The 19,899-nt window shown below is 42.2% G+C and overlaps 2 protein-coding genes across 6 annotated transcripts in view; one reads left to right on the top strand and one right to left on the bottom strand.

The window, feature by feature from the left end:
- SMG6 (SMG6 nonsense mediated mRNA decay factor) overlaps window positions 1–8,429 on the bottom strand; it is a 247,643-nt gene extending 239,214 nt beyond the window's left edge. Inside the window, exons 1-4 of one of the 3 annotated variants that reach the window (XM_082707015.1) lie at window positions 8,185–8,429; window positions 4,292–6,032; window positions 3,553–3,745; window positions 2,940–3,050 (exon numbers count right to left, since the gene is read on the bottom strand). In XM_082707015.1, the coding sequence (XP_082563141.1) occupies window positions 2,940–3,050; window positions 3,553–3,745; window positions 4,292–6,032; window positions 8,185–8,272 (2,133 nt within the window). In that variant the 5' untranslated portion in view covers window positions 8,273–8,429. Of the gene's footprint in view, window positions 1–2,939; window positions 3,051–3,552; window positions 3,746–4,291; window positions 6,033–6,664; window positions 8,132–8,184 lie in introns of those variants that run through there. The other 2 variants (XM_082707017.1, XM_082707016.1) reach the window with 2 other exon arrangements.
- Window positions 8,430–8,459: 30 nt separating this feature from the next.
- Window positions 8,460–19,899, top strand: part of SRR (serine racemase) — a 22,530-nt gene continuing 11,090 nt past the window's right edge. The window contains exons 1-3 of one of the 3 annotated variants that reach the window (XM_082707205.1): window positions 8,492–8,851; window positions 14,841–15,067; window positions 17,052–17,253. The gene's annotated coding sequence lies outside the window, so the exon portion shown is untranslated. Of the gene's footprint in view, window positions 8,852–14,840; window positions 15,068–17,051; window positions 17,254–19,899 lie in introns of all 3 variants that reach the window. The other 2 variants (XM_082707206.1, XM_082707204.1) reach the window with 2 other exon arrangements.

Below are 19,899 nucleotides of genomic sequence, written 5' to 3'. Positions count from 1 at the left end.
CTATCTGTCAAATAAATAAATAAATAAATAAGATCTTAAAAAAAAAAAAAATAAGGCACTAGTCATTCTCAACAAAGTAAAAAGTTTTCAGTCTAAACTTGCCTAGCGAAAAACAGCCAACGATGTGATGCAAATTTTAATGAGAAAGAAGGCAGAAAAGAGGAGGTCATTCTTATTTCAAGTCCCAGGTAAACAGAGAAAACATTCTGAAACCTGGAAACCAGGAAACCTAACTCTCTATTTAAGAGTTGTGTGATCTTCTGTGGGTCTTTAGAACTGTTTTTGGGACTCAAGTTTCTTCATCTGAATATAAAAATGCATACTCCATAGGGTAAGTGAAGAGAATAAGTGCTAAATACTTCACAAATTATAAAGTGATATACAAATACTAAAACAACTGTTGATTCTGTTATTTTCCTGCCTCACTATAGTCTCTCTCTCCTCAAACTATTAGTATCACTGCACTGTGTTACTGCACTACATTCACTTTGCAAAACAGTAACAATTACCTAAAACGGTAACACAGTTACCCTTTACCAAACACCTACAAGACTGTCAGTCCCTGAGTAGTTCTCTCTCCCTCTCTATACTTCAGTTTTCTCAATAATGGGCTTGGCATCTGTCCCTCCATGAGAAAACAACAGAGTAGACCCTTAACAATCCCAAGACATGTATCAAAAAAAAAACAAAAAACAAAAAAAAAAAACCCTTACAGAACATCACCTCATAACGTGCAATTCCACTCCACACAAGAAATTAACACATCACTGAATAAAGAACAAAGCTTCAGAGAGAAGTAGATACTGTCCCTGAGGAAGGCTCATCTACTAGCTAAATAGCCACTGCACATCAACCTCCTAATACATAACAAACATGTGCCTCAGCAAAGTTCTATACTACTACAAGCCATATACCTTCAGAGCCTCGACTATTCCACACATTCTCTGAATGAACACCAAGAACACTTGCAGTTAGCTGATAAAGGAACCAAGAAAACAGATTGTTTCCATCCTACAGCACTCTGCTATCTCAATGGGGGGGGAGTGGGGGAGCCAAATTCCACCAAAGGCTCTCCACTATCCTTCGGAAGAAGTCCCAGATGATCTAGCTTCTGGTCACCTCTGCAGCACCACTTCCCCCCTCTCTTTCTGCACCTCAGTTAGACTAGACTTTTCTTGGTCTCCCTAACACACCATGCTCTTTCCCACTTCAGGACCTGCACATATACTACTTCCTCTCCATAGAATGTTCTAGCATCTTCCTATACACCTTCACCTGGCTAACAGCTCAGGTCTTCAGCCCCAGCTTAACCATGACTTCCACAGTCTTCCATGATTCTCTAAACCCCTCTACCTTATACCCCCATCATGACATCCTTTGCAGAAGTCACTGCATCTGCAATTACTAATCCACCATCTGTACTCACCTCTAAGCAAACTCTAAACTCCAAGAGCTGGGATCATGGCTTTCTTATTTCACAATGAATTATGTGTCCTAGAAAGACACATGGCACGTAGGAGGGTCTTAATAAATACCTGTTGATTAGTAACAGAGTTTGTGCACAGCAACCATCAGGAATAGAAAGTCAAGAGGAAGTCTCTGCTTCATAAATCACACACCTTTCTCTTATGAATCTTTAACCTCTCCCCTTCCCCTGACCCTTTCCTCTCAATGTATAAATATGCTTAAGCCTCTTCCAGGTTAAACACAAACTCCTCTTGACACTATATACTCTTTTAACTATCTTCCCTCCTTGCCTTCACAGCCAAGATTCTTAAAAGAATATTCTATATTACTCCCTTCATTGTATGTACTGTCCCACATTTCATTCTCTGCAAACTGTCTTCTATTCTCTCCAACTGAAATTAATTGTGATAAACCCATCCAATCCAATGGACACTTTCAGTAATCTCAGCATTCAAAGATTCTACGGCACCTGACAATTCTACCCACCACTACCTTGAAATTTCATTCCCCCACCCCCAATCTCTGGCTGACAGGATAGGGCCTTCTGCTTCAACTATCACTTATATACTGATGACTTCTGAATCTATAGAACCAGCTTAGCTCTTTCCCCTGAGCTTCAAAAAAAAACAGGATATTCATCCATTCATTTTCAAGTTCATACATTTACGCACAGCCAAAACTGAACTAACCTCTTCCTCCCAGCCACCCTCCTAGGCTACAAACTGGGAGATGATCTCGACTCCTTATGCCTCCTATCTCACCATTCACACAAATCAGCCAGCAACTCAATTCTATTTCCCTTACATCTTTTCAATTTGTCTCTTTTCCACCTCCACTACCTCTACCTTAGTTCAAGCCCACAACCGGACTCTCCTACCTCCACTCTTGCCCAAATTCATTCATTTGCCAGTGACTGGTTCTAAGAAAAAATCTATGCTATCCTTTTAGTGAAAATCAAGCCATGGCTCCTCACTGCTTTCAGAATAAAGTCCAAACTCTTCAGTATGGCATACAAAAGTTCTAACTTCGGCATACAAACTCTTCAGTATGGCATACAAAAGATCTAACCCTTTCAACTTCATTAGCTTTACCTCCTACAACAGGCCAACTCCACATTACAAAAACCAGCATACTGAACTTCTTACACTTTCCAACAAGGCCCGATTCTCTCTTGCTGTGCCCTGTACTACCCCTTATACTCTTCGCCAGGTTTCAAGACTCAACAGTCTCTCAGAAGTCTCCCTTGACTCCACCAGTCTGAATCAGGGTCACTTCATTCTATATCCCTTCCACGCTGTATATATAACATTACCATAGTACTTAATACATGATAATTGCTGGTTTAACTGGTCTGTACCCCCACTGGATTGTGTCTTTCATTCTGTATCCTCAACACCTAGTGTAGTACCTAGCACATAACACTAGACAAATGATTACTAAATGGATGATTAAAGATAAAGAAGGGGGCTTACTGTCTTGCGTAATGGCTTGCTGCGAATGGCAAGACCATCCATGTAGTCCTCCAGTTTGAACTTGTAAGTAACCTGCAGCTTCTGAAGCAAACTATCAAAGAAGTCACTACCCTATGAAGACAAAAAATAAGAAAAAGCTGAATCAGACTGTTCTGATCCAATTTACCCATCAGAAACTAGGACAGATAACCAGTCCACAGTTCAGCTAATGTTCAGCCATCCCATGTAAAGAGAGGCATACACAGTATCTAGTGGTCACCAACTAAACACAAAACAAATTCATAGCATAAGCCCCTCCATGGTTTTAAAAATATGCGTGCATGCACATGCATGCACACACACCCACACACACCATACACACTTTCTCTCCCCCCAGCCACCCACCCCTAAACAAGACATTCAGAAAATTTCCAAGCTCAGAACTAACTCCAATTGCCAATAAGTTATGGTTGCAAGGAAGCAACAGGGCAGGTTAGGCCCAAATCCAAGAAAAGAGCATCAAGTTTTTTGTCAATGTTCTCCTATACATCATCATTATTTCAGGTGATAAAAACCCATCACAGCTACAGAATGCTAAAGCCTTTATCCTGAGGACAAAAAGATGATGGTTTACCTCATCCAAGAGCTCCAAAAGTCTGTTCCGAATCTGCTCAGGGTTCTCAACATTCGGATCCTTGAGAAGCTGCCTGAACTTCTCAATCACCTGATAGAAAGCATTCTTCCACAGGATCTGATCCACATTCTGATTATCAGAGAACTCAATATCTAATAGGATACAGCGCTCATATAGCTGCAGCAGTTCAGCTCTGCAATAAAATACATGCAACTTCTAGCTCCAAATACACCACAAGAAAGGCTAGACCCAAGATCTGAGCTTCTTGCAAATTAAATACCTTCCTTGGCAGGAAATCCAAAATGTCACCAGGTATAGTACTCACGTGACTTTTCATTCTGCACAGCAGAAATGTCATTCTAAAGACGGTTATGTCTAGGAAAGTAGTTTTTCCCCATATGTCTCTACCTAAATTTAACAGCTGAAATAAGATCTTCACCACAAGTTATATGTTGTTCACTTCTTGGCATTCTGGAAAGTCGTTCCTTTTCCATTTCCAGATTCCATGTTCTCTTAAAAAATTTTTTTCTTAAAGAAAGAGTGGGAAGCATAATCATTTCTAAGACTAGAAATAAAATTTTCTGTTCTTTTTCCAAGCCCCTTCCTTACAAAAATCAGTATGAAAGGGATTTAATACTCAGTGCCTTCCCAAAGAAGTTTCTACGTTCCTCAGCCACAGGAGCCTATACACCTCCAGCTTATCCCCACTTCCCTCTAGCCAGGATGGGACACAGCATACCTGAGCTGAGCCATCTTCTCCAGGCCCTCAGGACTGATCCGGTCCCTGGAGAGCAGGTTGCTGAGCTGCAGTTCCTGGTTGTCAGCCACCCGGAGAAGCCTATGCAGCTCCTGCTGCTGCATGTTCCTCATGTGCTGTTCCATCTCCTCAGGACTCATGGTGCTAGCAGGGAGAGGGCCACAAACGTACTGTCCTGATGCAGTTGGGTAGCCTGGGTAGTAAGTCCCAGGGTACACACCATTCGTAGGACCCACAGGGTATTGCAGAGGGCTGTAGCCGGTATAAGGATACTGAGAGGCAGGGCCTGGTGTCCGCGGGTAATAATAGGGGTTGTCAGAGTTTTGAAACTTATAGTAAGATGCTTGGGCCTGGCGGGAATCACCCCAAGAGGTAGGGCTGACTTCATCATCAGTGTCTAAGAAATGTAGCTGGGGTGTCTGGCTCTTTAGAGCAGGTTTCTGATCAGGATTGTTTGGGTCCCATAATCGTCGAGTGGTGCCTCCTCGGCCCCAACTCCGAGATCCCTTACTACCAGATCCAAATAAAAGCCGAGGTCCCAAAGGTGCAGATTCTGGAGAACCTGCTGAACTGACAGATAGGGTAGTATGGGCAGGCAGAATCAGAATGCCACGTCCACGGCCTCGAAGTTCTTGTTTCAGGTTTTTGGATTCCTGCTTCTCAGAGCCTTTGCCCCCACTGCTTAAGCCTTTGTCAGGCTTTATCCTATCCACATCCTCTCTGGATGATCTCACCATGGGGGAATCTTTGTTCATGGTTTCTGCATCAAAGGTAACACGGAGAGTGCCTCGATTTTCTTTCCCGTTGCTTTTCTGCTCTCCCTCCCCACGGCCAGACCAGCTTCTTTCTAAATGTTTCTTCCTTTCCGAGCTCCTCCTGGGTCCATCAGGCTCATCAATTCTGTCCTCATCTAAAGAATCAGTTGAAGACATAGATACTTGCTTCTTCAGTCGTGGCCTCTCCTTGGCCCGATCCTGTCGGCGGCGACGACATCCAGTATCGATCGGGCCAGCCCCCTCAGCACTGTTGTTGCTGCCCGCAGAGCTGGTACTACAAGTGCGGTAGCGGTTCCTTCGTTTGTCTGAGCGGGAGTAGCGTTTTGCAGAACCTGGCTTCCCCTGTGCCAGGTCATCAGTCACTTTCTTTATCCCCTCCCCCTTCTCAATCCTCTTTCCTTTTTCTCCCTTTATAGCCCTTACTCTGTCACCATTTAGGCTCTTCTCTGCCTCATCTTTGTCTGGTTTATTCACAACCTCCTCTTTCACATTCCCCCGATACTCATCTTCTTCTACTCTCAGTTGCTCCACCTGGTTGAGGATTTCTTCCTCACCCACCCTGTTAGTTGCTTCTTTGGAAAGAGCCTGCAAACGCCTTCCAGGCTGGTAGATCTGCATGTCAGGTTTCTTTGTTCTTTTGATAATTCTTAGACTTCGATCCTCTTGTCCAGAAGTCCTAGGAAAGGACTCCTGTGTCCCAACAGTTTCGGGGTCTACGGGACCATTTTGATGTTGGTTATCCAGTTCCCTGCAGACGTCTTTAATGAGCTGGGTACCATTTCCAACAGCAGAGGAATCTCTATCATTAACAATTTCATCCTTAAATTCATCACTCCCAGAAGGTTCCTTGATTTTAGGTTTGTTCCTCAGTCGGGAAAGACCAGGCTTATAGATTTCCAGATCTGGGCGCCGGTTATCTCTGCGCTGCCTGGGCTCCTTCATGTTTTCTATGATGTTCGAGAGATGTTGGGAAGAAATAGGTAGAAGAAAAGAAAAAAGGGGAGGGAAGGAAAGAAAAAAAAAAAAAAACTGTCATTCTGCTTAAGTAACAGAAAAGCCAAGCAAGAATAACACATTGAAATGCTAATATTGGCGAACATGGGAGGAAATTTTTGAAGAAGCAGAAATTCTAGTAGGTTTACAGTATTTGTTTACCAACTGGCAAGGCTAAGGACTTCATTATGTTATCACTATCTACACTTGGATTAGGGAAATAGGAAAAACAACAACAACAAAAAATACTCTCCTGTGTTACCCAAGTCATATCCAGGTATCCAAGACCCCAAATACCTTATCATTGCCAGAATAAAAGATATCTAACTATTTGAGCATCAGACTGCTCTCTGCTATGGAGTTCTTGGATCCATTTTAGTTTTTTCTTCTAGTGCTTCTAACTTTTTTCAAGGGTGGCAAAGCCCGTTTTAACATAGTAGTAGTTGGGGGTAAAGAAGAAAAAGAGGGGTATGTACAACAATCCACAGTTCTGGACGTATCTGGGAGAAAAAATGTGCAACTCCAGTCTCTGAACTTGGCCAGGACAATCCTCTTCTTTTAGGACACCAACTGCCCAAACACATACCTCTTGTTGAAGCAAACAGGAAGCAGTTCCTTTCACATTCTTCAACTCCACTCATGCTCATCAACTCTCTAACAGCAACCAACAGTCATTCCAAGGAAATACTGCTCAGACTATCATCATTAGAATACTGCGACTAACTGCTACTATGATGTGGAATATGAGAAGGAAAAAGTTCCATAAAGGAGCTTTCTCTGGAGGATGATGGAAGTATTGTGACATGCTCCCAAAATACCAAGGACTGCAGTATTTAAAAATAAGGGTGCAGGACTTTCGAAACTACTCTTCCAGGCTCCCTAAACTTACTGAATGACAAATAAGCAAGTATCTATTTTTTGTATTTGTTACCTTTGCCTATTAAGAGAAGAGACAACTACAAATAGCCATGAAACTTGTCAATAGGAAACTGACAGGAATTAGTGAAATTAGAGTACTCAAAACAGAATGCTTTATAAAATCCTAGTACTGTTCTACAAACAATACAAACAAGCCCATTACAGAAATAAATAATATCCTCCAGCATTTAACTCATAGGTGTAACAAAACAGAAAGCAAAAACACAAAAACCCCTGAAGTTTAAGATACTGCTTCAGTGTTTTCAAAAGCTTAAAAGACTATTTCATCAAGTATGAATAAAAGTAAAGCAGCTTACCTCCAGAATAACTGACCCTCAGGAGCCTTTGTAACTTAGGTGAGAGGTGGGGAGGAGGAAGAGAAAAGCTACTACTATTCAGAGCAGAGGGAGAAAACACCCTGAATAATCCCATTCAAACGACCAATGAAAGTCAATTTCACAGACTTTGGCCACAAGCCTGCAGAAGCACAACTATCATTCTACACAATTCCACCACCCCACAAAGGAGAGATGATATACTAGAATCTTCCTTGGAGCTTTCCTGGCGTAGATGGAGACTTTAATTTGCAAGATGAACAGTCTCTCTGATAAACACTGCTCCCACACATGCCAAGGGCAAACCAGAGTAGAGTGAGCTCTCTACCGGAGGTCCTGGATCCCTCCGGTGGCGCAGCCTTCAGAACCCTGTCTTGGGGAAAAAGTTCGGCAAGGAAGTCTCAAGCTGTTCAATCTTTCTCCTCAATTTCCCCAGTTCCTTAAACAGATGACAAGGAAGGCATGAGGACGATTCCTCTGGGAACGACACATCCCAGGGCCTCCCCCAGTCCTCAGCACCCACTCCCTATCTCGTCTCCTGACGAATGGGAATCCACAAACTGGTCTGAGAAGGTTGGGGCAATGGGGAACAGTCACCTTCGCGGTGAGAAAGGGGGCGGAGGCAGGAACTCGGGTCGGGCTCTCCCGGAGGGCGCCGGGGTTGGCAGAGCTCAATCCTACACTGGCCCTAGGGCTGGTGGGGCGGCCAGGGGACCGCCCCCGACCCCCGCCCCCAATGCTGGGGGAAGGGGCGGGGGCTCAAGAGCGCCGCGGACTGAGCTGGGAGGAGGCAGAGGAGGAGAGGGAGGCGGGGCGGGCAGGCCCAACCCAGGAGCTGGGCGGCGCGACTCACCTCTGCTCCCGGCCTGCGGAGCCAGAGCGGCCAGGATCCCTCGCAGCTCCGACGCTGAGATCCGGACACGCTCCAATCCCTCCGCCATCTTCGCAGCTGCTGCTACAGCTGCAGCCACTCCGCCACCGCCGCGCGCAGCCAGGAAACCACGACGGACGGGCGGCGCGCGCGCTTACCCACCTCCCACCCGTGTCCCCGCCCCCTCCCGCCTTCTTCCCCTAACGACGGTGGCCGCACTGGGAGGAAAAGCTCTGAAAGCAAGTTCCGCGGCTCCAGAGAGCTGGGGAGGCGGGCACTGCGCGTGCGCAAAGGTGTGGTCGGGAAAGTGAGCTGAGGCTGGAGTTGGGAACGCCGCACCTGTGAGGTGAGAAGAGATCGGGTGGAGCCGGGCCAGGCGTCGCGGGCGTTGGTGGCGGTTGCTGCTGTTGCCGCTTTGGTGGCCATCGAGGACACTTGTGCTGGTCTGGGGCTCGGGCTGACGGGGACATCCCACAATCCGGCCTCCTCCAGTCATCTTAGGCCAGGGTCTGCCTCCACAGGCCCGGACTATCGTCCCAGGCTGCTACTTGAGGACCTTAAAGGTCTTGTACGAGCACCCCACCCTTTTTTTAGATTTGGAAACTGAATCCTAGAGAAGCGTAGCAAATTGCGCAGGGTGACACAGTGGGTAAGTATCAGAGTATATCAGTCTTTTTCTTTAATGGCGGACTACATCCCCAAAACCCCTGCCTTCTCCACTCCCTAACCTTTCTTAAAAAAAAAAAAAAAAAAAAAAAAAAGTACAGTATGGTTGGCTCTTGCTGACGGAAGGTTATGTGGAAGTAAATCAGGAGGTATTGTAAGTTGATTTGGGAAGTTCTATATCATTGTGGATTCTTGGAAAAATTACTTGACTTCCTTGGATCTGTGGTGGTAGTTTTGTTTTTTTCATCTTTGAAATGTAACCGCATCAGAAGACTCGTATTTTAACTTCCTGTTCCTGAGCCCATGTTCGGAACCGTGGGGAAACTCCCTCCCCCAAGACTGCTTCTCTCCACCTGTTCCTCTTTACCGATCCCATACAGTCTATTGGACCTGTACACCATCAAATAGTTACCAGTAATTTTCCTTTGAGTGGGTCTAAAACATTTGATCAGTCTCTGACACTACTCATTCAATCCCTATTATGTGACACAGGTTTCACCACCAGAAGGCTAAGCAGATGGAGAAAGTCAATAGATATGTGAAAAGATTCAGTGTTTCAAAAGAAGGAGATTAATTTGAGTGGTCAGAGCAAGTGGTAATATTTAAAACATATGAACAAAATATGGAGAAATATTAAAAACTATCATTCTTTTTTTTTTTTTTTTGAGAGAGAGAGATAGAGCAGGAGTGGGAGAGGGGTAGAGGGAAAAGCAGACTCCCCCCTGAGCAGGGAGCCAGATAAGTGCCTGGATGGCAGGACATTGGGATCATGACCTGAGCCAAAGACAGATGGTCAACCAGCTGATCCACCCAGGCACCCCAAAAGAACATGTTTTAACACTGAAATTAAAATATTGGATAACTTTTTTTTTTTCAAAAGATGGAAAAATAATCAACAAAATTCTTAGGAAAAACGTGATTGCCAAATTAATGCAATAGTCTCTGTACTGCCAATGAGATATGTCAAAAGTTTAACCAGTTCAAGAGAATTTACCAGAACTCAGAGGGTAAAATATAAAACTATGAGAGACAAGAATAGAAGACATGGAGAATGGATCCCAAAAACTAGTAATAAAATACAAGTTCCAGAAGGTGATAAGAGAACTGACTGAGGAGAAACAGGAATCAAAGAAAAAATAGAAGAAAATTTACTAAGTTGATGGGGAAATTTAAATTTAAGACTTAAATTTAGCCTTCAGATCTAAAGGTTCATGAAATAACAAGGTAAAAATAAATGAACAATCATATTTAGGCCTGTATTACAGTGAAAGCTTCTGAGTTTAAAGAATTAAAATGTGGGGACGCCTGAGTGCCTCAGTTGTTTGGGCAGCTGTGTTGTACTTGGGTCATGATCCTGGAGTCCTAGGATCAAGTCCTACGTCTGGCTCCCAGCTCCAGGGGCAGTCTGGTTCTCCATCTGACCTTCTCCACTCTCATGCTTTCTCTCACTGTCTCTCTCTCAAATAAATAAATAAAAATCTTAAAAAAAAAAAAAAAGAAAGAAAAGAAAATGTGTTTGACATGAAACAGTCAAGATAAATAATTTTTAAAAATGTTTTAAAGCCAGTTGCAGAACAACACATAGAGTATGGTTCTATTTGAGTACAGCAAAAAACCATTTATTGCATATGTAAGTTTCTATATAAATACATCCAAAAAAGGTATGCAAGAAGACATACTAAACATTTTAAAGTGGTTATCTTTGTAGAAGAGAATAGATTTAAGGGTTAGAGAGTGAAGGTTCTTTATTTTTCTGTAATGTTTTAAATTCTTACAGTAGGAATTTGGTCATATATGGGTAATCCAAAAAATAACAAGTTTGGATAGTGGAGAAGGGAGGAATTCAAATTTTTTTAAAAGATTTTGTTTATTCATTGGAGAAAGTGAGAACACAAGAGGAAATTGGGGTGGGGGAGGGAAAAACAGACTCTCCATTGAGCCGGGAGCCTGATGCAGGGCTCCATCCCAGGACCCAGGGATCATAACCCAAGCCCAAGGCAGATGCTCAACCAGCTGGCCACCCAAGTGACCTGGGAGGAATTCAGTTACTAAAAACAAAAATTGTACAGGCCATGTTTGCTGAGCACAGAGTAGTAAAATTAGAAATGAATAATCAAAAATTAAGCAAAACGTAGCTACTTGGAAATTTTTTTTTTAAGCAAGTGGTTTTTTGTTGTTGTTGTTGTTGTTGTTGTTGTTGTTGTTGTTTTTATTTGCCAGAGATCACAAGTAGGCACAGAGGCAGTCAGAGAAAGAGGGGGAAGCAGACTCCCCACTGAGCCGAGAGCCCGATGCAGGGCTCCATCCCAGGACCCTGAGATCATGACCTGGGATCTCAGGCAGAGGTTTAACCCACTGAGCCACCCAGGTGCCCCAACTTGGAAATTTTTTAAACAAAAAATTTTTTAAAGATTTTATTTAGGGGCGCCTGGGTGGCTCAGTGGGTTAAAGCCTCTGCCTTCGGCTCAGGTCATGATCCCAGGGTCCTGGGATTGAGCCCCACATCGGGCTCTCTGCTCAGCAGGGAGCCTGCTTCCCTTCCTCTCTCTCTGCCTGCCTCTCTGCCTACTTGTGATCTCTGTTTGTCAAATAAAATAAATAAATAAATAAAAATTTAAAAAAAAAAGATTTTATTTAAACATGAGAGAACATGAGAGAGGAGAGGATCAGAGGGAGAAGAGGACTTCTGCTGAGCAGGGAACCCTATCTGAACTCCATCCCAAGACTCCAGGATCATGACTTGAGCTGAAGGCAGTCGCTCAGCCAACTGAGCCACCCAGGTGCCTAAACATAAATAACTCATAGGTCAAAAAAGTAAACAAAGCTAAGACTGTGGATTCTTTAAAAATTAAAACTGGGGCACATGGGTGGCTCAGTCAGTGGAACATCTGCCTTTGGGTTGGGCCATGATCCCAGAGTCCTGGGATCAAGCCCCATATGAGGCTCCCTGCTCAGTGGGGAGTCCTTCTTCTCTCTCTGACCCTCCCCCCTCTCATGGTGTCTCTCTCACTCTCTCTCTCTCTCAAATAAATAAAATCTTAAAAGAATAATAAAATTAATGAAAATATTGCATAGCAAAACCTATGGTATATCTTTTTTTTTTTTTTTTTTTTTTTTGACAGAGAAAGAGACAGCAAGAGAGGGAACACAAGCATGGGGAGTGGGAGAGGGAGAAGCAGGCCACCCATTAAGCAGAGAGCCCGATGTAGGACTTGATCCCAGCACCCTGGGATCATGACCCAAGCCAAAGGCAGATGCTCAACCAACTGAGCCACCCAGGCGCCCATCCTGTGGTATATCATTAAGGATATACTCAGAGGAAAATTAATAGCCTGTGTGCTTTTATTATTAATTGTAAAAGAAAGCGATCCAATAATAGCACTTCTGGGTATTTACCCCCAAAATACAAAAACAGTAATTCAAAAGGGGTACATTTACCTCTGTGTTTATTGCACCAATAATAAATAACTTTAATAGCCAAATTATGGGAGCAGCCCAAGTGTCCATCAACAGATGAATGGATACAGAAGATGTGATAGAGGGGCGCCTGGGTGATTCAGTGGGTTAAGCCTCTGCCTTCGGCTCAGGTCATGATCAAGGTCCTGGGATCAAGCCGCAAGGAGCCTGCTTCCCCCCGCACCCCCTTGCCGCCTGCTTCTCTGCCTACCTGTGATCTCTGTCTGTCAAATAAATAAATAAAAATTAAAAAAAAAAAAGAAGATGTGATACATATATACAACAGAATATTATTCTGGGGCCGCCTGGGTGGCTCAGTGGGTTGGGCCACTGCCTTCGGCTCGGGTCATGATCCCGGGGTCCTGGGATCAAGTCCCGCATGGGGCTCTCTGCTCAGCAGGGGGCCTGCTTCCCTTCATCTCTCTCTGCCTGCCTCTCTGCCTGCTTGTGATCTCTCTCTGTCAAATAATTAAATAAAATCTTTAAAAAAAAAAAGAATATTATTCTGTAAAAAAGAATGAAATTTTGCCATTTGCAATAACATGAATGGAGCTAGAGAGTATAAGCCTAAATGAAATAAGTCTGTTTGAGAAGACAAATAACATGATTTCACTCATATGGGATTTAAGAAACAAATGAAAGAAAAAGACGAACAAAGAAAAAGACTCTTAACTATAGAGACTGATGGTTACCAGAGGGGAAGTTGGTAGGGGGATGAGTGAAATAGGTGAAGGGGATTAAAGAGTACACTTACCCTGATGAGCACTGAGCAATGTATAGAATTGTTGAATCACTATATTGTATGCTTGAAACTAATAGAACACTGTTAACTATACTGGAATTATAATTTAAAAACAATTAAAAAATAAATACAATTTTAAAATTAAAAAAAAACTTAAAAGTTTTTAAAGAATGAAAATTAGGGCGCCTGTGTGGCTCAGTGGGTTAAAGCCTCTGCTTTCTGCTCAGGTCATGATCCCAGGGTCCTAGGATCGAGCCCCGCATCGGGCTCTCTGCTCAGCAGGGAGCCTGCTTTCCTTCCTCACTCACTGCCTGCCTTTCTGCCTACTTGTGATCTCTGTCAAATAAATTTTTTTTAAATGTTTAAAAAAAAATGAAAACTAATAATGGGACATCTGGGTGGCTCAGTCAGTTAAACATCCAACTCTTAAGGGCACCTGGGTGGTTCAGTGGGTGGGGCCTCTGCCTTCAGCTCAGTTCATGATCTCGGGGTCCTGGTATCTAGCTCCGCATCAGGCTCTCTGCTGGTCAGGGATCCTGCTTCCCCCACCCCCCTGCCTGCCTCTCTGCCTACTTGTGATCTCTCTCTCTCTCTCTGTCAAATAAATAAATAAAATCTTAAAAAAGAAATCCAACTCTTGGTTTGGGCTAGGGTCATGATCTCACTGTGGTGGGGTTGAACCCCACATCAGGCTCTCTGCTATCAGTGCAGGGTCTGCTTCAGACCTCTCCCTCTCCTTCTTTATAAAATGAATACTTAAATCTTTTTAAAATGAATACTTAAATCTTTTTTTAAAAATGAAAGTTAGGGTCGCCTGGGTGGCTCAGTGGGTTAAAGCCTCTGCCTTCGGCTCAGGTCATGATCCCAGAGTCCTGGGATCGAGCCCCGCATCAGGCTCTCTGCTCAGCGGGGAGCCTGCTTCCTCCTCTCTCTCTGCCTGCCTCTCTGCGTGCTTGTTATCTCTGTCTGTCAAATAAATAAATAAAATCTTTTTTTAAAAATTAAAGTTATTAAGAATTATTAAACAAGAGAAAATAGAATAAAGACAATAAAAAATTAATAAAAAGAATAGCACTTGATAAAGAGCTCATTTTTTCAGAAATATAATAGATGTTAAAAATAGACACATTTCTGGCAAAGAAAAAAAAGAATATCCTCTTAGATGTCTCATAATTCAAACTTAATATCATGAAATCTCTGATTTTTCCTGAAATACTTCTCTCTTCACTAGTCGTATCTCAATTAATTATGCCATCATCTAAGTTTAAAACCCAGGAGTTACCCTTAACCTCCACCTCCCTCATTCCCCACATTTAATCCAATATCAGAATATGTGCTTTTTCTTTCTGTAGTGGACAGCTATGGTATTATCTCAACATTCTCATCTTTTCTCTCGAAAACTGCCCCCCACCCCATCCCATTCTTACTCAGAAGTACCTTTTCTTTTTCTTTCATTTTTTTCTTCTTCTCACTTTTGTTTGCTATTTTCCCCTCAGGTACAGAGATTTGAGGCAATCATATCTGGTTCACCCTTTCATCAACAAGTCCTTTCTTGTTTATCTTTTATTCTTTAAGTTATTCATGTTCCTTCCCTCCCTTCTTAGGTAGCCATTCTAATTGTGTTTAATATATGTCATTGGATATATATGTATCTTTGAATAATATATTGTATCATTTTATGTATGTGTTTTAAATGTATGTAATTGATACTGTGTTATAAAAATCATTCTGTTTCTTTTTCATGTTTCTGTAAATACTTGTGACTGTTGCATAGTATTGTCAAATGATCTCACACCCTTGGCCACTGGTCCTGGGCCAAGATGTGCCAATCAGAATCCTTATCCAGAATTTTTGAACTGAAACTAAGGGAAAAAAATCCTTTCCTGTGTGGAAGCCATAAAATGTAAAACAGGAGCTGTCAACAGCCAAATGTCCTGCCATGTGGAACCAGCTGGTCTGCAATGAAAAGAATGAAGCCAACATGCAAAAAAAACAGCAGAGGTGAGAAACAATGAGAAAGTCCTGGAAAAATACCAAGTCTCTGGTTCCAGTTGTTCCTGAGATTTCATATTCCTGCCCTTCCCGTGGTTCAACTCTTCTTGGATTCCATGAACCAGTAAATCTTATTACCTCCATTTTGTGCCTAAGCCAGTTCATATTGGGATTCTATGACTTGCAAATAAGGGGCCTAATTATAATCTCCAAAATGTATCTCTTGTGTGTGTGTGTGTGTGATTTTTTTCTTAATTATGATAAAGTCCATATAACATGAAATATACCATTGTAACCATTTTTTAAGTATGCAGTTCAGTAGTGTTAAGTGCATTGACATTGGTTGTACAGGCAATCTCCAGAACTCCTTTTATCTTGGAAAACTAAAACTATACAACTTCCCATCCTCCCTGTCCCCAGCTTCTGGCAACCACCATTTTAGTTTCTATGAATCTGACTACTCCAGGTACCTCACATAAGTGTAATTATACAGTAGTTGTTTCTTTGTGACTGGCTTATTTCATTTAGCCTAATATCTCCAAGATTCATCCATGTGATCTGTCAGAATTTCCTTCCTTTTTAAGCTGAATGACATTCCATTGTATGTATATACCACATTTTGTTTACCCATTCATCTATTGATAGATACTTGGGTTGCTCCCACCTTTTGGCTATTATGAATAATGCTATTAACATAGGTGTACAAATACATCTTTGAAACACTTTTTGAATTCTTTGGGGTATATACCCAGAAGTGGAATTGTTGGATCATGAGGAATTCTATGTTTAATTATTTGAGGAACTACCATACTGTTCATAGCTGCTGCACCATTTTATATTTCCACCAACAGCACACAAAAAGTCCAGTATCTACACATCCTGGCCAACACTTGCTTGCTTAATAGTAGTCATCCTAATAGGTGTAAGGTGGTATCTCATTGTGGTTTTCATTTGAATTTCCCTAGTGATTAGTGATGTTGAGCATCTTTTCTTGTGCTTGTGTCCATTTGTATATCTTCTTCAGAGAAACGTCCATTCAAGTCCTTTGCCCATTTTTAAATGAGATTTGTTTTTCCAAAAAGTATATTGATTATTTTTTTCTACCCTCACTTTCACCATCCAAGCACCTGTGCATTTTCATGTAGACAATACTTCTTAAATAGACTCCCTGATTCACTGTTATTTCTTTCCTTTTCATTAGGAACAATTTAGCCACAGTGATTTTCTGAAAATGCAAATTCTAGCATGTCACTTACCTGCTCAGAATTGTCCAATGGTATTCCATTGCTCTTCAGAAAAAAAATCCATGACTCATTGTCCCTTATGATGTAGATCCTGCCAATTTCTCTCTTTCTCACTGATCACTATTTTGGCCTTCTTTTAGTTTCTGGAATATGCCATGTTCCTTTCCTCTGTAAAACATTTGTGCATATTCCCTCCACTGAAACACTTTTCCATTTACTCTGCCTATTCACCTTATGGCTCATAAATTTCACTTCTCTATAAAGGGCTTTCCTTAGCCCTCCTTCCTTGATCTAAATACCCTCCCAGTATAGTATCCTAACATACTTCCCTGATATCACCTATCAATATTTGTAAATATATATTTATTTTTGGATTATTTATAACACATCTCTCTGCTAGATTATAAGCTTTAAGAGCAGGGACAACTCTATTTTTCTAACATTATATCCCAGGATCAAATAATATCTGAGACAAAGAGGTGTTCAATATTTGTTGATTGAATAAATAAAAATACCAAAGATAGGAAGAAAGCTTAGAAATATTAGTGTTCAACTTTATACTAATACATTTGAGATTTTAAATTAGATGATTTCCCCCAAAAAGTTAAATATAAATTACCAAAATTAATTCAGAAGGAAGTAGCAAATCCAGATAAACCAATTAGCTGTGAAGTCATTGAAAAAGTTACCAGAGGTATACTTATAAGGTAAGGACAAATCATATATATTTTTTTTAATTTATTTGACAGAGACACAAAGAGAGGGAGAGGGAGCTTCCCGCCAAGCAGGGAGCCCAATGCAGGGCTCAATTCCAGGACCCTGGCATCATGACCCAAGCCAAAGACAGACGCTTGGCAACTGAGCCACACAAGTGCCCCTGACAAATCATCTTTATTTGCAGATAGTGTGATTGTTTGGAGAGTGAACTATAAAACTATTAGATCTAACAAGGTAATCTACTTAGGTATCCTATTACATGCTAAATATACAAAAACTATTACTTTTCATATATATTATCAGTAAGCAATTTAAATACTTAGTTAAAAATATCTTATCTGGGCGCCTGGGTGGTTCAGTGGGTTAAGGCCTCTGCCATGGGCTCGGGTCATGATCTCAGGGTCTTGGGATCGAGTCCCGCATCAGGCTTTCTGCTCAGCGGGGAGCCTGCTTCCTCCTCTCTCTGCCTGCCTCTCTGCCTACTTGTGATCTGTCTCTGTCAAAGAAATAAATAAAATTTTAAAAAAAAATAAAAAAAACCTTATCTTGGGCGCCTGCATAGCTCAGTTGGTTGAGTGACTGCCTTCGGCTCAGGTCATGATCCCGGACTTCCAGGATCCCGTCCCGCATCAGGCTCCCAGGTCCTTGGGGAGTCCGCTTCTCCCTCTGACCTTCTCCTCTCTCATGCTCGCTCTCACTCATTCTCTCTCAAATAAATAAATAAAATCTTTAAAATAAAAAAATAAATAGGGGCGCCTGGTGGCTCAGTGGGTTAAGCCACTGCCTTCGGCTCAAGTCATGGTCTCAGGGTCCTGGAATCGAGTCCCGCATCGGGCTCTGCTCAGCAGGGAGCCTGCTTCCCTCTCTCTCTCTGCCTGCCTCTCTGTCTACTTGTGATCTCTCTGTCAAATAAATAAATAAAATCTTAAAAAAAAATAAATAAACACCTTATATTGGGGCACCTGGGTGGCGCAGTGGGTTAAAGCCTCTGCCTTCAGCTCAGGTCATGATCTCAGGGTCCTGGGATCGAGTCCCACATCGGGCTCTCTGCTCTGCAGGGAGCCTGCTTCCTTCCCTCTCTCTCTGTGTCAAATAAATAAAATCTTTAAAATATATATACACATATACCTTATCACAAAAGCAACAAAAATACTTTGTACTTAGGCATAAACTTAATCAGATCTCCACAGGACTTACATAATGAGTTCTTGAGAAATCTAAAACAAAAAGACTTTACTAATTGAAAGACACCCATGTTAATGAATGGGACGGCTCAGTATTTTTAAATACCAATTATGACTCAGTTCATTTGTATATCTTAAACTGGCAACCTTGATAAAAGATTTTGAAAGTTCATTTGAAAGAACTGATGTGAGAAAATCCAATACATTTTGGAGTAATCATGGCAGAATGTAGTAAATATGGTGAACAACTGGAGAAGGAACTGGAAGTCTGATTAGTGGAACAAAATACAAAGTCCAGAAAGGTCCCAAGCATTAAAAAAAAATTTGATTTTTTAAAAAGATTTTTTATTTTATTTATTTGACAGAGATCACAAGTAGGCAGAGAGGCAGGCAGAGAGAGGGGGGAAGCAGGCTCCCTGCTGAGCAGAGAGCACAATATGGGGCTCTATCCCAGGACCCTGGGATCATGACCTGGGCTGAAGGCAGAGGACTTAACCCACTGAGCCACACAGGCGCCCCAAGAAATATAATTTTTTTAAAGAGTTTATTTATTTATTTGACAGAGATCTCAAGCAGGCAGAGAGGCAGGCAGAGAGTGAGAGGGAAACAGGTTCCCCGCTGAGCAGAGAGCGAATGTGGGGCTCCTTCCCAGGACCCTGAGATCATGACCTGAGCTGAAAGCAGAGGCTTTAACCCACTGAGTCACCCAGGTGCCCAGAAACTTAATTTTTGATAAACATGGCATTTCAGAAAAAAATAAATGATCTGTTTGGAAGTGGTATGTTAAAGATTCACAAAAGAATGTGGCCAATATACAGCAAAAAATGTTTAATCACTACTAAAGAAATACATATTCAAACTACAAAACATATTAAATTGATGGATCAAAAATGATACTGCAGGGGCGCCTGGGTGGCTCAGTGGGTTAAAACCTCTGCCTTCAGCTCAGGTGATGATCCCAGGGTCCTGGGATCAAGCCCCGCATCGGGCTCTCTGCTCAGTGGCGAGCCTGCTTCCCCTTCTCTCTCTGCCTGCCTCTCTGCCTACTTGTGATTTCTCTCTCTGTCAAATAAATAAATAAAATCTTTAAAAAATAATTAATCGATTAATTGATTAATTAAAAAAGGATACTGCAGGGTGAAGGGAAAAGGGCATTCCTTTAGAAACTGCTGTTCGGAGTGTAAATTGATAAAATCTACAACTCCTCTGGAATTCAGTTTGGCAGTGGGTATCAAATGTCTTAATGTGCATACTTTTTTTTTTTAAGATTTTATTTTTTATTTATTTGACAGAGATCACAAGTAGGCAGAGAGTCAGGCAGAAGCAGGCTCCCCGCCAGGCAGAGAGCCTGACGCAGGACTCGATCCCAGGGTCCCTGGATCATGACCTGAGCCGAAGGCAGAGGCCTTAACACACTGAGCCACCCAGGCGCCCAATGTGCATACTTTTTGATGCAAAATACCCTTTGACAGAATCTTCCCACAAAGATCTTGCAACATACCTGTTCGTTACATTATTATAGACAAAAAATTATAGAAAAAAGAATCTATTCAAAAAGTTATGTAAGGGGCGCCTGGGTGGCTCAGTGGATTAAGCCGCTGCCTTCGGCTCAGGCCATGATCTCGGTGTCCTGGGATCGAGCCCCACATCGGGCCCTCTGCTTAGCAGGGAGCCTGCTTCCCCCTCTGTCTCTGCC

This window comes from Mustela nivalis (assembly GCF_964662115.1).
Source record: "Mustela nivalis genome assembly, chromosome: 17".
In the NCBI taxonomy this organism is placed as follows: Eukaryota; Metazoa; Chordata; class Mammalia; order Carnivora; family Mustelidae; genus Mustela; species Mustela nivalis.
This window is presented reverse-complemented; position numbering and strand designations above follow the sequence as displayed.